At 39.2% G+C, this 12,500-nt stretch overlaps 1 protein-coding gene and 1 non-coding gene across 2 annotated transcripts in view; one reads left to right on the top strand and one right to left on the bottom strand.

The window, feature by feature from the left end:
- Positions 1 to 12,500, top strand: part of mnd (L-type amino acid transporter minidiscs) — a 54,294-nt gene that overhangs the window by 11,432 nt on the left and 30,362 nt on the right. The window contains exon 2 of the mRNA XM_070118755.1: positions 8,585 to 9,317. Coding sequence (XP_069974856.1) covers positions 9,011 to 9,317 — 307 coding nt within the window. The 5' untranslated portion in view covers positions 8,585 to 9,010. The remainder of the gene's footprint in view (positions 1 to 8,584; positions 9,318 to 12,500) is intronic.
- Positions 12,467 to 12,500, bottom strand: part of TRNAE-UUC (transfer RNA glutamic acid (anticodon UUC)) — a 72-nt gene continuing 38 nt past the window's right edge. The window contains exon 1 of the tRNA in view: positions 12,467 to 12,500. This exon is cut by the window's right edge and continues 38 nt beyond it. This is a non-coding gene — a tRNA (tRNA-Glu).

The raw sequence follows: 12,500 nt of genomic DNA, 5'->3' as shown, positions 1-12,500 counted from the left end.
CCTCACCTTCTCCTCCCCCTCTCCCATTTTCTCATCTCATTCTCTCTCCTTCTCTTCCTCCCCCTCTCCCATTTTCTTCTCTCATTCCCTCTCCTTCACTTCCCTCCCTCTCCCATTTTCTCATCTCATTCCCTCTCCCTCTCCTTCTCCCATTTTATCATCTCATTCCCTCTCCTTCTCTCCCTCTCCTCTCTCCCATGCTCTTATCTCATTCCCTCTCCTTCTCTCCCTCTTCCCCCTCCCCCATTTTCGTATCTCATTCCCTCTCCTTCTCTTCCTCCCCCTCACCTTTTTTTCTCTTATTCCCTCTCCTTCTTTTCTTCCCCCTCTCCCATTTTCGTATCTCATTTCCTCTCCTTCTCCCATTTTCTCATCTCATTCCCTCTCCTCCTTCTCTTCCTCCCGCTCCCCCTCTCCCTTTTTCTCATTTCATTCCCTCTCCTTCTCTCCCTCTCCCTCCACCATTTTCTATCTCATTCTCTCTTCTTCTCTTCTTCCCCCTCTCTCATTCCCTCTTCTCCTTTTCTTCCTCCCGCTCCCCCTCTCCCTTTTTCTCATTTCATTCCCTCTCCTTCTCTTCCTCCCCCTCTCCCATTTTCTTATCTCATTCCCTCTTCTTCTCTTCCTCCCCCTCACCTTTTTTCTCTCATTCCCTCTCCTTCTCTTCCTCCCCCTGCCCCATTTTCTTATCTCATTCTCTCTCTTTCTCTCTCTCTCCCTCTCCCATTTTCTTATCTCATTCTCTCTCTTTCTCTCCCTGTCCCTCACCTTTTTTCTTATCTCATTCCTTCTCTTCCTCCTCCTCCTCCTCTCCCATTTTCTTATCTCATTCTCTCTCCTTCTCTCCTTCTCTCCCTCTCCTCTCTCCTTCTCTCCCTCTCTCCTCTCTTTCCCTCTTCTCTACCCTTCGCCCTATGATCTCTTATCAACGGTAAGTCAGCGACCATTGGGGAAGGTCTTCGTGCAGTGGGATCGGGTGTCTGGGAAAGACGGTCTTATCTTGATGTCTTCATATTCTCTCTCCCCTTTCTCCACTTCTCCTTCACTTCTTCGTTTCTCTACCACTTTTTCCTCTTTCTTCGTCATTCCTTTTTCTCCTTCTCTTCCTTTTCTCCACCTCATTTCTCCTCCATCTTTCCCTCTCCTCCACATCTCTCTCTTTCCTCATCTCTCCCTCTTCCTTATCCACCTTCTCCACCTCTTCCTTTTTCTCCATCTCTCCCTCTTCTTCATATCTTCCTTTTATCTCTTTCTCCCTCTTTTCCATCTCTCCCTCTCCCTCATCTCTTCCTTTCTCCACTTCTCTATCTCTTCCCCTTCATCTCTTCTTCATTCTCTATCTCCCCCTCTCCTTCATCTCTCCCTCTTCTTCATTTCTCCATCTCTTCCCCTTCATCTCCTCTCCCTCTCCCCCTCTACTTCAAGAAGCCGGCAAGGGTATCCCCAATTTCACGGTCAACGAGTTAGATTAATTGGTAGTTACAGCGAACGAGTTTGTTAACAGGTCGTTGCCTCCCCCCCCCCCCCCGGTGCTGTAACGGTCTGTGTAGAAGCAGCATTTATATTTTTAAGGCGTTTTAGAGGATCTCTGGTTTATATAACGAAGGATTTCGTATTTATATTTTTTGAGGTTATTTTAAGGATCTCTTGTTTATATAACAAAGGATTTCGTATTTTTATTTTTAAGGCTTTTTTAAGGATCTCTGGTTTATATAACAAAGGATCTCGCTTTTATATTTTTCAGGTTTTTTTTTAAGGATCTCTGGTTTATATAACGAAGGATTTCGTATTTATATTTTTAAGGCTATTTTAAGGATATCTGGTTTATATAACGAAGCATTTCGTATTTATATTTTTAAGGCTATTTTAAGGATCTCTTGTTTATATAACAAAGGATTTCGTATTTATATACTAAGGCGTCTTTATGGATGTCTTGTTTATATAACGAAGGATCTCGCATTTATATTTTTTGAGGTTATTTTAAGGATCTCTTGTTTATATAACAGAGAATTTTGCATATATGTTTTTAAGGCTATTTTAAGGATCTCTTTGTTTTTATAACAAAGGATCTCGAATTTATATTTTAAGGCTATTTTAAGGATATCTGGTTTATATAACGAAGAATTTCTTATTTATATTTTTTGAGGCTTTTTTAAGGATCTCTGGTTTATATAACGAAGGATTTCGTATATATATTTTTAAGGCTATTTTAAGGATCTCTGGTTTATATAATAGAGGATTTCGTATTTATATTTTTCAGGGTTTTTTATGGATCTCTGGTTTATATAACAGAGAATCTCGTATTTATGTTTTTAAGGCTATTTTAAGGATCTCTGGTTTATATAACGAGGGATTTCGTATTTTTATTTTTAAGGCCTTTTTAAGGATCTCTTTGGTTTGATAACAAAGGATCTCGCTTTTATATTTTTAAGGCTATTTTAAGGATCTCTTGTTTTTATAAGAAAGGATTTCGTATTTATATATTAAGGCGTTTTTAAGGATCTCTTTGTTTTTATAACAAAGGATCTCGAATTTATATTTTTAAGGCTATTTTAAGGACCTCAAGTTTATTATAACGAAGGATCTCGTTTGATTAGTGTTTAATTAGCAGGCGAATTTTGCATAGATGGAGTTTTTTTTTATTTTTTATTCATTTATTATTATTATTATTATTATTATTATTATTATTATTATTATTATTTTGCATAATGAATATCATTAAAAACTGCGTATGTCTTGTATGTTCGGTATATCTGATTTTGTTAAATGTCTCATATTATTCACTTAGATGAGTACGTCCATGGCTACATAATATAGATTATAATATAAATATAAATAATAGAAATATAAATAAAATAAATATAAATATAATATAAATAATATAAAAAAGTAGACTACATAATATAAATGAGCTAAAACTCGCCTTTAATTCGACGAGAGTAAAGACAATTTTTAACACGTCTATTGTACAAAATTAAAAAGACCGTATAATGTAAATAAACCAAAACGATGTTAATTCGACGAGAGTAAAGACAATTTTTAACACGTCTATTGTACAAAATTAAAAAGACCGTATAATGTAAATAAACTAAAACGATGTTAATTCGACGAGAGTAACGGCAGTTATTGAGAATTCTGCTTTCACGTGAGTAAAATGAGACAGACAGACGTAGCAGAAAGAACATGCACGCGGTGGCTGCATGACGCTGGGAAGTATGGAATGGTTGCTTCACACACGATCTCGCAAGGGGTTATTTTCTATTTTTTTTTAAATATTTTTAATGTTTTAATGTTGCTTCATGCCGATGGAAGTGTTTTCTGATGTTGCAAAAATCGTGAAAGTTGAAGCATGACATATATACGCACGCACGCTAACGCACATATACGCACACGCACACGCACGCATACGCACACGCACATATACGCACACGCACACATACGCACACGCGCATATACGCACACGCACATATACGCACACGCACATATACGCACACGTATGCACACGCACATATACGCACACGCACATATACGCACACGCACATATACGCACACGCACATATACGCACGCACACACACACACACACACACACACACACACACACACACACACACACACACACACACACACACACACACACACACGCACACACTCACACACGCATATTACACATATATGTATATATATATATATTTTTTTTTTCACACACACACGCAATTTGTATATCAGCTCATTTCGGAATTGGATTGATGAACAACCACATGTAGAAGATGACGCACCACAGAGCTGACTAATCTGAACTCGCGTGAACCTTCTCGCAAATAAAGTTCTTAAGAGCCGAAACGAAGCGCATTTTAATAACAGTTGATTCACTAACTGTATCTCGTGTTATCTCTTGCATCCTTATTCACGTGAAGTTGCTTTTGTGGGCGTGTTCTTCTTCAGAATAATGGGAGTGGTAGGGAGAATGATAATTGCAGCGGGGGTGTGATGATGCTAATAATTATGTTATTATTAGGACTAAGATAAATTGTTTGATTAAAACGTTGAATTAATTTACACAAGTGCGTAAACCAAAGGGGTCAAGTATATATATATATATATATATATATATATATATATATATATATATATATATATATTTATATATGTGTGTGTGTGTGTGTGTGTGTGTGTGTGTGTGTGTGTGTGTGTGTGTGTGTGTGTGTGTGTGTGTGTGTGTGTGTGTGTGTGTGTGTGTGTATAATATATATGTTACTATATATAGGTATGTATGTATATGAGCAAGATTACATGTGTATTATTATATATATTATTATACAGACGTATGTATGTTTATAAGCACATGTGCGTCGTTTGGTGAGGTATTGTCTGAATAAAATACACTCATCTAACACACCAAATTCACGCGATAAAGGACTTTTTTGAGATCTCGACGAACCGTCCGCGGTGAAGAGAGAAGAGTCGAGGTTCTGGGAACTCCACTCGGTCACTTCTGTTCGCTCTTCTTGTTTACATTTCGAACACGGACAAATTTCCAGTGTTGTAGCTTAGTCGTTGGCGCTGAAAAACGGAAAATTGGACATTAGATTTTTTTTTGTTTTCTTATATATATATATATATATATATATATATATATATATATATGTATATATATTTACACACACACACACACACACACACACACACACACACACACACACACACACACACACACACACACACACACACACACACACACACACACACATATATATATGTATATATATATTTTTTTTTATTATTTATTTATTTATTTTTTTTTTGGGGGGGGGGTTGTGCCAAATGCATTTTTTGTGGTTGCCATGTAGTGTTATTAATACTGAGAATGTGATAATAGTCTATAATATCATTGTTGCAGTAATAATGATAATGCCGATTAGAATAGAGATTGATTGTTATCGGCCAAAAAATTAATCGTTTTTGCATATTTTAATTTCGCGAGTATATACATCAACTTTAGATTTATTTATGTCATTAGTACAGTCACCAATTTTGTGTTTGTCTAATAATCTGTTAAGGGAGTTCTTATCAGTCTCATTTTTAAAGTATTTATAATACGTTTTTCGAATTAATTTGATTATTAATTATGGTTATCTGATATTATCTTATCTCCATTTTACTTGAATATTCGCTATAGTTATTAACTGTTCTTACTTACTTTATATATTTAATTCGATTTTATTTGATTTCTCCTTATCATTTGCTAACAAGTGCTAACCATTTAACCGCTTATACCTAGAACATGATTCAGAACAGCTGGGAACACGAAAAGTTCAGCGCGATGTCTCTATGTTATATCTCCACGTGTTGTTATAATGAACAGCTTGTTATAATGTATTGCGGCGAGTATTGCAGCCTGTGCATGTCTCTTTTATCTCTCTTTGTTTTTTTTTTCTCGGTCTACCTCTTACTATCTTTTTACGTTCTCTTCTCCTTCTTTCGCTCGTGTGAATTAGTTTTTTTCCTTCTCCCTCTTTCCGTTCCATATCATACGAACATAAACTGCTCTTACAGCGCCACGTACAGTACGTACTTGACGTTCTATGGCCTATTTTCGTACGAAATATTTCCCATGTTATTCCATGGTAAAGCACTCGAAATATGGTGGTGTTTAGTTTGCTATCATCCATGACAGACTCAATTAAAAGACGATTAAAAAAATCATAGGAACGTAAAATATAGTTTGAGGTGAGTCTCATGTCCGGGACGACAAATGGACAATGGGTTAAAAATATGAGTTCATATCTGTAGAAGTGTATGTTGAGAGAACAGATGAAATGAGGAGAAATGGATGGGGGGGACATTGCAAGTTAAAATCGTCTTATCCCAAAGATATTGCAGGAGTGTATGACCCAAGTTCATTGCCTTATCCCAAAGATATTGCAGAAGTGTATGACCCAAGTTCATCGCCACATGCCTATAATATTGCAAAAGTGTATGCCCTAAGTTAATTGCCACATCCCAAAGATATTGCAAAAGTGTATGACCCAAGTTCATCTTTGGTTTATGTGGTCCAGTGGTACGTATGTCGTGAGGATGTCCTGGCTTCCTAGAATGGCCACTGTATATGTTCTCTCGGGCTGTTTCGTCATAGAAATGTCGCCAAGGATACTGACTCGGGTGTAAAAATGCTGCCGATGAAGCTAAAACAAGCTAAGGTTGTTTCTCTGTGCATTTGTTGTCAAAACATTGGCATTGGGAAAGTGCGTCATTGCTCGAGATTTGCATGTGGGTGTAATGATACCTTGTTTTACGGTTTGATTCTTGTTTTAAACATAATTGGGAGGTTTTCGTGTTTTTATATGTTAATTACGCAAAAGACCAACTGCTTGAGATATATATAGACTAATCCCTATTGTGTGTTTTTATTCAGTTTGAAATTTTATCGAGACGAAAAAACGGCAAAATCTATATCGGAGGAACCTGTTAGTTCAGGCATCGGTAAAGTATTATTCAAACTCTGGCCTTATTCTTAGAACAAAGGTGAGAGCGAAATTCTCTGAAATATGAAGAGAAGCGAGAACAAAGGAGGGATTTGAGAGGCGCCTTGTTTATAGTTGTCAGTCATGTCACATGTAGGGAGCGCCTTAATTAGTAAAAATGCGCCTGTTTTCGAGTCTTGGTAGAGTAGTGTGGTTGTGAGTGTAAAGTTTTCGCCACTCGATAGTAAGAGTTACAACAATAGTGATAATGATGACATTGACAATGATAATAGTAATGATAATAACAATAACAAGGATAGTAATGATAGTGATGATAACAATGATAGTAATAGTAATGATAACAATGATAGTAATAGTTATGATAACCATAATGATAATGATAACAGCTATGATAATGATGATAATGATAGTAATAATGATAATAACACTGGTAATAATAATGATGATAATAACCATACTGATAATGAGGATGATAACATCTGAGATGAGGATAATGATAATAGTGATGTTAATAACCATATCAATGATAACAATAACAGCTATGATGGTGATGATAATCATTGTGATAATAATAACGATAACGATGATAATCATGATAGTAACGATTGCACAATTACGCATCATAATAGAAATACCTTGAGATCCGAGACTCCCAACGCGAACCCCGGAGAGTCGAACCGAAATTGAATCGTCTCGGGTGAAGTCTCGACTCCGGGGCGTGTCGAAGCGGCGCTCTGAGTGGCCCAGTCGTGTGCGTGTGGGTGCTAGTTGTGGGTTTACTGGGTGTTTGCCGCCCTCTCCAGTAACCGAAGCGAAAGCATAGCAGAGGTAATGCACCGCGGAGGCTAAGAAATTCGTGTCCGTTTAGACAGTGTCTGTTTTTTTTAAGAATGTGACCTGGATTTCGTGTTTTTTGTGTAAGAAGGAAGCTTCTTTGGGTGAATTTTGTGTTATATTCGTGTCATTGAAAGTGAAGGATAGAGAAGTTGACGCAGTACATAAAATATATTTTTAGAGGTGAAACGACCAATAAATGATGACGATAATTATGTGTGTTTTTGTATATTATTTGGATAAGGAATAACTATGTGAATGCACAGAAATTAGGTCAAAGGAAGCAAAAAGATAAAAGTTGTTTCGGAGGAGCAAGGGTTCGGAAAAGCAAAGGGGGATTTAGGGGTCATAACAGTTAATGATAAAGAAGGGTAAACACAGGGATAAGGTACGGATGAGTGCAAAGGCGAGGGTGAGGGTGAAGCAAGGGTGAGGCACGGGTGAGTGAGGGTGAGCACGGGTGAGGGCGGGAGGCTGTAAGTAGCAGTTTCCTGTGATCCACCATTATCCCACATCATCACCTTCCCACAGCCGCCTCACACACTAGCTGACTCACAGATATTGTTCATCTACAGCACCGTAATTGCCCTCGATACACGTGCCGAGCGTCAGACGTCGGGTAAGGTGATGCCCAGTACCCGACCGAAGTGGAAATGAACGGATATCGTGGTTCGATTCTCCCGGCAAGTAGAGGTGCCCCAGTCTTACTCCGAGGATAGACTGGAGATGATAGGAGTGATGGGAGTGAGGGAGAGAGGGGAGGCAGAGAGGGAGGGAAGAAGGAGAGGGAGGGAGGGAGGGAAGGAAGATGGGGAGGGAGGGAGGGGAGTTCATAGAGTAAGGTATCCAGTGATGAGAAAGAGGGGGTCCTTGCTGCGCCGTCTGACAGTTGGCCTGAGAGAGGTGGGCGGTCAAAGTGTGTATGTAAGGTCATGCAGATCCAACGACCATTCGGATATTGGTATAAAGTGGTAGAAAATAAACTGCACGCTGGACAGATGTTGCGTAATGGCCATGCAGGGCAGTGGGTGTGCGTCGGGCGGGCCAGAGGAGCCCTGCCGAACTCACACTGTCCTGATTACAATACTGTACTGCCTCGCATGACACGTATATCCTGTGTCTCCCTCTTGACACCTCCCTCTTCTAAGTGAGAATGTTTTGCTCAATGACGTGGGGCAAATAGTTTTAAATGCTTATGATTGCTGATGCTAGATTCCCCCCTATTTAGCCCATTTATGAACTAATGAGTGTTTTCATTTATTTCCAGGTTGAAGGAAGGTGAAGAAGTTGGTCCTCGTTGCAAGTCCGTCGACCTAGTGATGTGAACGAGAAGACTTGACAGCGCGAGTTCGGCGATATAGTTGGCAACGTGTTTTTGGTATTGCATGGGTTCATCGCGGCGCTTGCTCCCTCGCCCCCGATAAACAGCCTTCAGAAGGATCGCCAGTCTCGAGCATGTTAGTCGGGCCAGTCGTGAAAATGTTCTAAGAATGTACACAAGTGCTTCAGCGTTGTCGAATCAAGGGTTGGAAATCGCAGAGGAGCAGTTAGTGCGTGTCAGTGCGGAGGACCTGTTCTTACCTTGCCCACACTGCGCGATCTCGGTCTGTGGTAGCTAGCCCGTCACCGCCGCCGCCGCCGCCACCGTAGTCACGACACTGCGCCCCTCGCGTCCCCGGAGAGAGCCTTCAGCATGGCCACGGCGCAAGACGTAGCCGCAACCCCGCCGGCAGAGTTGGAGCCCCTGGCGACCTCCTCCCAGACGGGGTCGAAGGGAGATGAAGGCGGCGACGGAGAAGGCACGTCGGGAGTGAAGCTGAAGAAGGAGCTGGGCCTGACGGAGGGCATCGCGATCATCGTGGGGATCATCGTGGGCTCGGGCATCTTCGTGTCTCCCAAGGGCGTGCTCGAATACAGCGGCAGCATTGGCGTGGCGCTTATCGTGTGGGGGGTGTCAGGCCTCCTCTCCACCGTCGGCGCCCTGTGCTACGCCGAACTGGGTGAGTAACGCTCGATCAACGAGATTTACGTTAGATGTTAGATTTACGTCTATACCAACTGGTGAATGGCGAAGGAAAATGTAGAATACCCAGGTCCCATTTTCCAGGAAATGTGTTTTGTGCATGGTGTTTTTTCTGCTGGAATAAGTTATTCATTAGATGAAATATACCATCAGAAAAATACGGAAACCATAGCCAATCGTAAAATAGGTCTAGCAAATTTCCACACAGCTCGTAAAATAGGACCAGCAAATTTTCACACAGCTCCTAAAATAGATTTTGCAAATTTTCACATAGCTCCTAAAATATGACCTGCATTTTTTTCATACAGCTCGTAAAATAGGTCCTGCAAATTTTCACACAGCTCATAAATAGGTCCGGTAAATATTCATACAGCTACCACATTTACATATAACTACAGATGCTGTCAAGGCCACTTTGCAATTTTTCGTCAGTCATTTCTGGCCGATAGGTTCGATGTGAGATGGACCCGTGTAAGCATTTTTTATATCATAAATAACGATACAGTATTTGCTCTCTTAAACAGGCATTTGTCAGACATTCTTTTAAAGGTATTTTTCACTACATCGCTTTGAAATAATGGCTTGGATTTTGTGAGACGACCATCAGTAACTTTTGAGATATTTGACCATAAATTCAGCGCTGTGTCCAAGTAAGGATGTATTTGATGATAAAATACTACGGCTACATCCATTATCGGCAATAACACCACCGACATTATATTAGATTATGCTGCATTCACACGCTAAGCTGCTTTGCTGTGTTACTCTTGGTGGTCACAACTTCATACTTCAGAGGAATCGTCTATAGGCTTGTGGAGTTTTGCAATTGCCACTAGTGCTGCTACTACTACTACTGCTGCTGTTTCTACTACATCTACTTTTACTCCTACTCTTACATCTACCTCTACCTCTACTATTACAATTACTACTACCATTACTCCTACTACTATTACTAGTTCTGATAGTACTTCTGTTTTTACTACTATTGCTTCTGATACTACTGCTGCTGCTGCTGCTGCTGCTGCTGCTGTTACTACTACTACTATTACTACTGCTGCTGCTGTTACTATTACTAATACTACTATATCTACTATTACTTCCACCACTATTACTATTTCTATTTCTACTACTACTATACTACTACTTTTCTTCTTTTAACCCTAACACTGTTGCTGCTACTACAGGCGGCGATTGTATATATATATATATATATATATATATATATATATATATATATATATATATATATATGTGTGTGTGTGTGTGTGTGTGTGTGTGTGTGTGTGTGTGTGTGTGTGTGTGTGTATCTGTATATGTATATGTGTATATATATCTGTATATGTATATGTATATGTATATGTGTATATATATCTATATGTATATGTATATATAGTATATGTGTATATGTATATATAGTATATGTGTATATGTATATATGTGTATATGTATATATATGTGTATATGTATATATATGTGTATATGTATATGTATATATATATGTGTGTGTGTGTGTGTGTGTGTGTGTGTGTGTGTGTGTGTGTGTGTGTGTGTGTGTGTATATATGTGTGTATATGTATATATGTGCGTACGTATATGTGTATATTTATATATATCAATCAGTCAATCAATCATGGTGCACATTATACTTGAGAGTTCTGACAGTGTCCAAATGTGCGGATTCTTTAGTTCGCTTAGTTCTATCAGTTTAAACCTGTATCACCTACAAGAACATAATTTGACAGGAATGTGTAGTGGTTGCTTAGTTTAGTCAGATGGTAATTTACTCTAGACAACAGCAAATAGCTTAAAGTTCGTTTTACGTACAGCACCAATGCCTTTCCTGTATTTTTTCTACCCTCTTACTGATGACGTGCTGTTGATCATTAATTTGTTAATATTGATGCTCTTCATGTATTACTTATTTATTCTTTACTGATGATATGCTGTTGGTCATTATATTTAATTACCAATATCTTTCCTGTACTATTTTATGCCTTCTTACTGATGACATGCTGGTGGCTCTTAATTTTAGTGTCGATGCATTTCCCGTACATTTTTTATTCCTTCTTACTGATGACATGCCGTTTGTCCTTTTTTTAAAGTAGAGCTTTATTTACATTTTGTATTAGGTGGAGTTAGAATGTCGAACCTCTTTAACAGTCTGTTGATTTTACCCAAAGAACCAGTGCAAGCATCTCATCCGCGTTGGTAAGTCCTCCTAATCCTTGGTGACCTTGGCCGAAGAATCTTCTCTGGCGCTCCAACAAAATACCACTCCTTGTCCCACTCTCTCAAGAGGGAAGAGATTTAGGCGTATTCTTAGATGAGGATGTCCGGATTTACTGCAGCTGGCTTTGAATAAGAGCTTTTTTGGCGTCGTCAAAAGCCTCGGTTCCTGAGAGATTGTGCGTGGCATCTCGTCGGCGTGGACGCGTAGGCACCAGCTGGGACTGCAGTCTCGGATCATTCAGTTAACTGCCTCATTTTACTACATGTAAGCAGTTTAAAGCGTTAAAAGCGTCATTATCATCTATTTAGCGAAGGAGAGGCAACAGTTTAATTGTACTATCTGGTGAATATTTGCTCGCGGTGTAGACTGAGGCTCATTTCAGTACGTGCTATTTTAAGGCAGGTTTTGCAGGCCTTTTGTCTGCATTCGGTCCGCTTTCGTAAACCAGTTCAAGCGCAGATTCATTTCTGTGAAAGTTGATGAACGTTGTAGATCGAAAGCTTTCACTATTAGTACATAATTGCGATAATAGATGTGGAGATACAGAAGAAATGCTGTTGAAATATATCAAATAGTTAATTCTTTGTATAAACACAGTAAACAGATCCTCAACGTAAACAATCTCACAGAAAGATTAAAATAGCTTGCTAAAAAATAAAGATTTAAACTAAAGCAGGCGCACTGAGTTATATATATTACAAATCAACTCAGTGATATAAAAATATACCCAATGCTCTTTAGTATTGTTGCACGAGTCCTGTATCAGTTTCAACAAACGCCACGTGGCATCATTTATCTTGCAAACGCTATATCGATTCCCCAGACACTGTTAATGCAACCAGGAGACAAGAAATAATAGTAATCCTCGTTTAATTTGACAAGAAAAAATATATAAATTCCCATGCCGGGAATCGAACCCGGGCCTCCTGG

The sequence above is a fragment of the Penaeus vannamei genome, chromosome 42 (assembly GCF_042767895.1).
Source record: "Penaeus vannamei isolate JL-2024 chromosome 42, ASM4276789v1, whole genome shotgun sequence".
NCBI lineage: Eukaryota > Metazoa > Arthropoda > Malacostraca > Decapoda > Penaeidae > Penaeus > Penaeus vannamei.
Note: the sequence above shows the minus strand (reverse complement) of the source record. Positions and strands in the feature narration are given on the sequence as shown.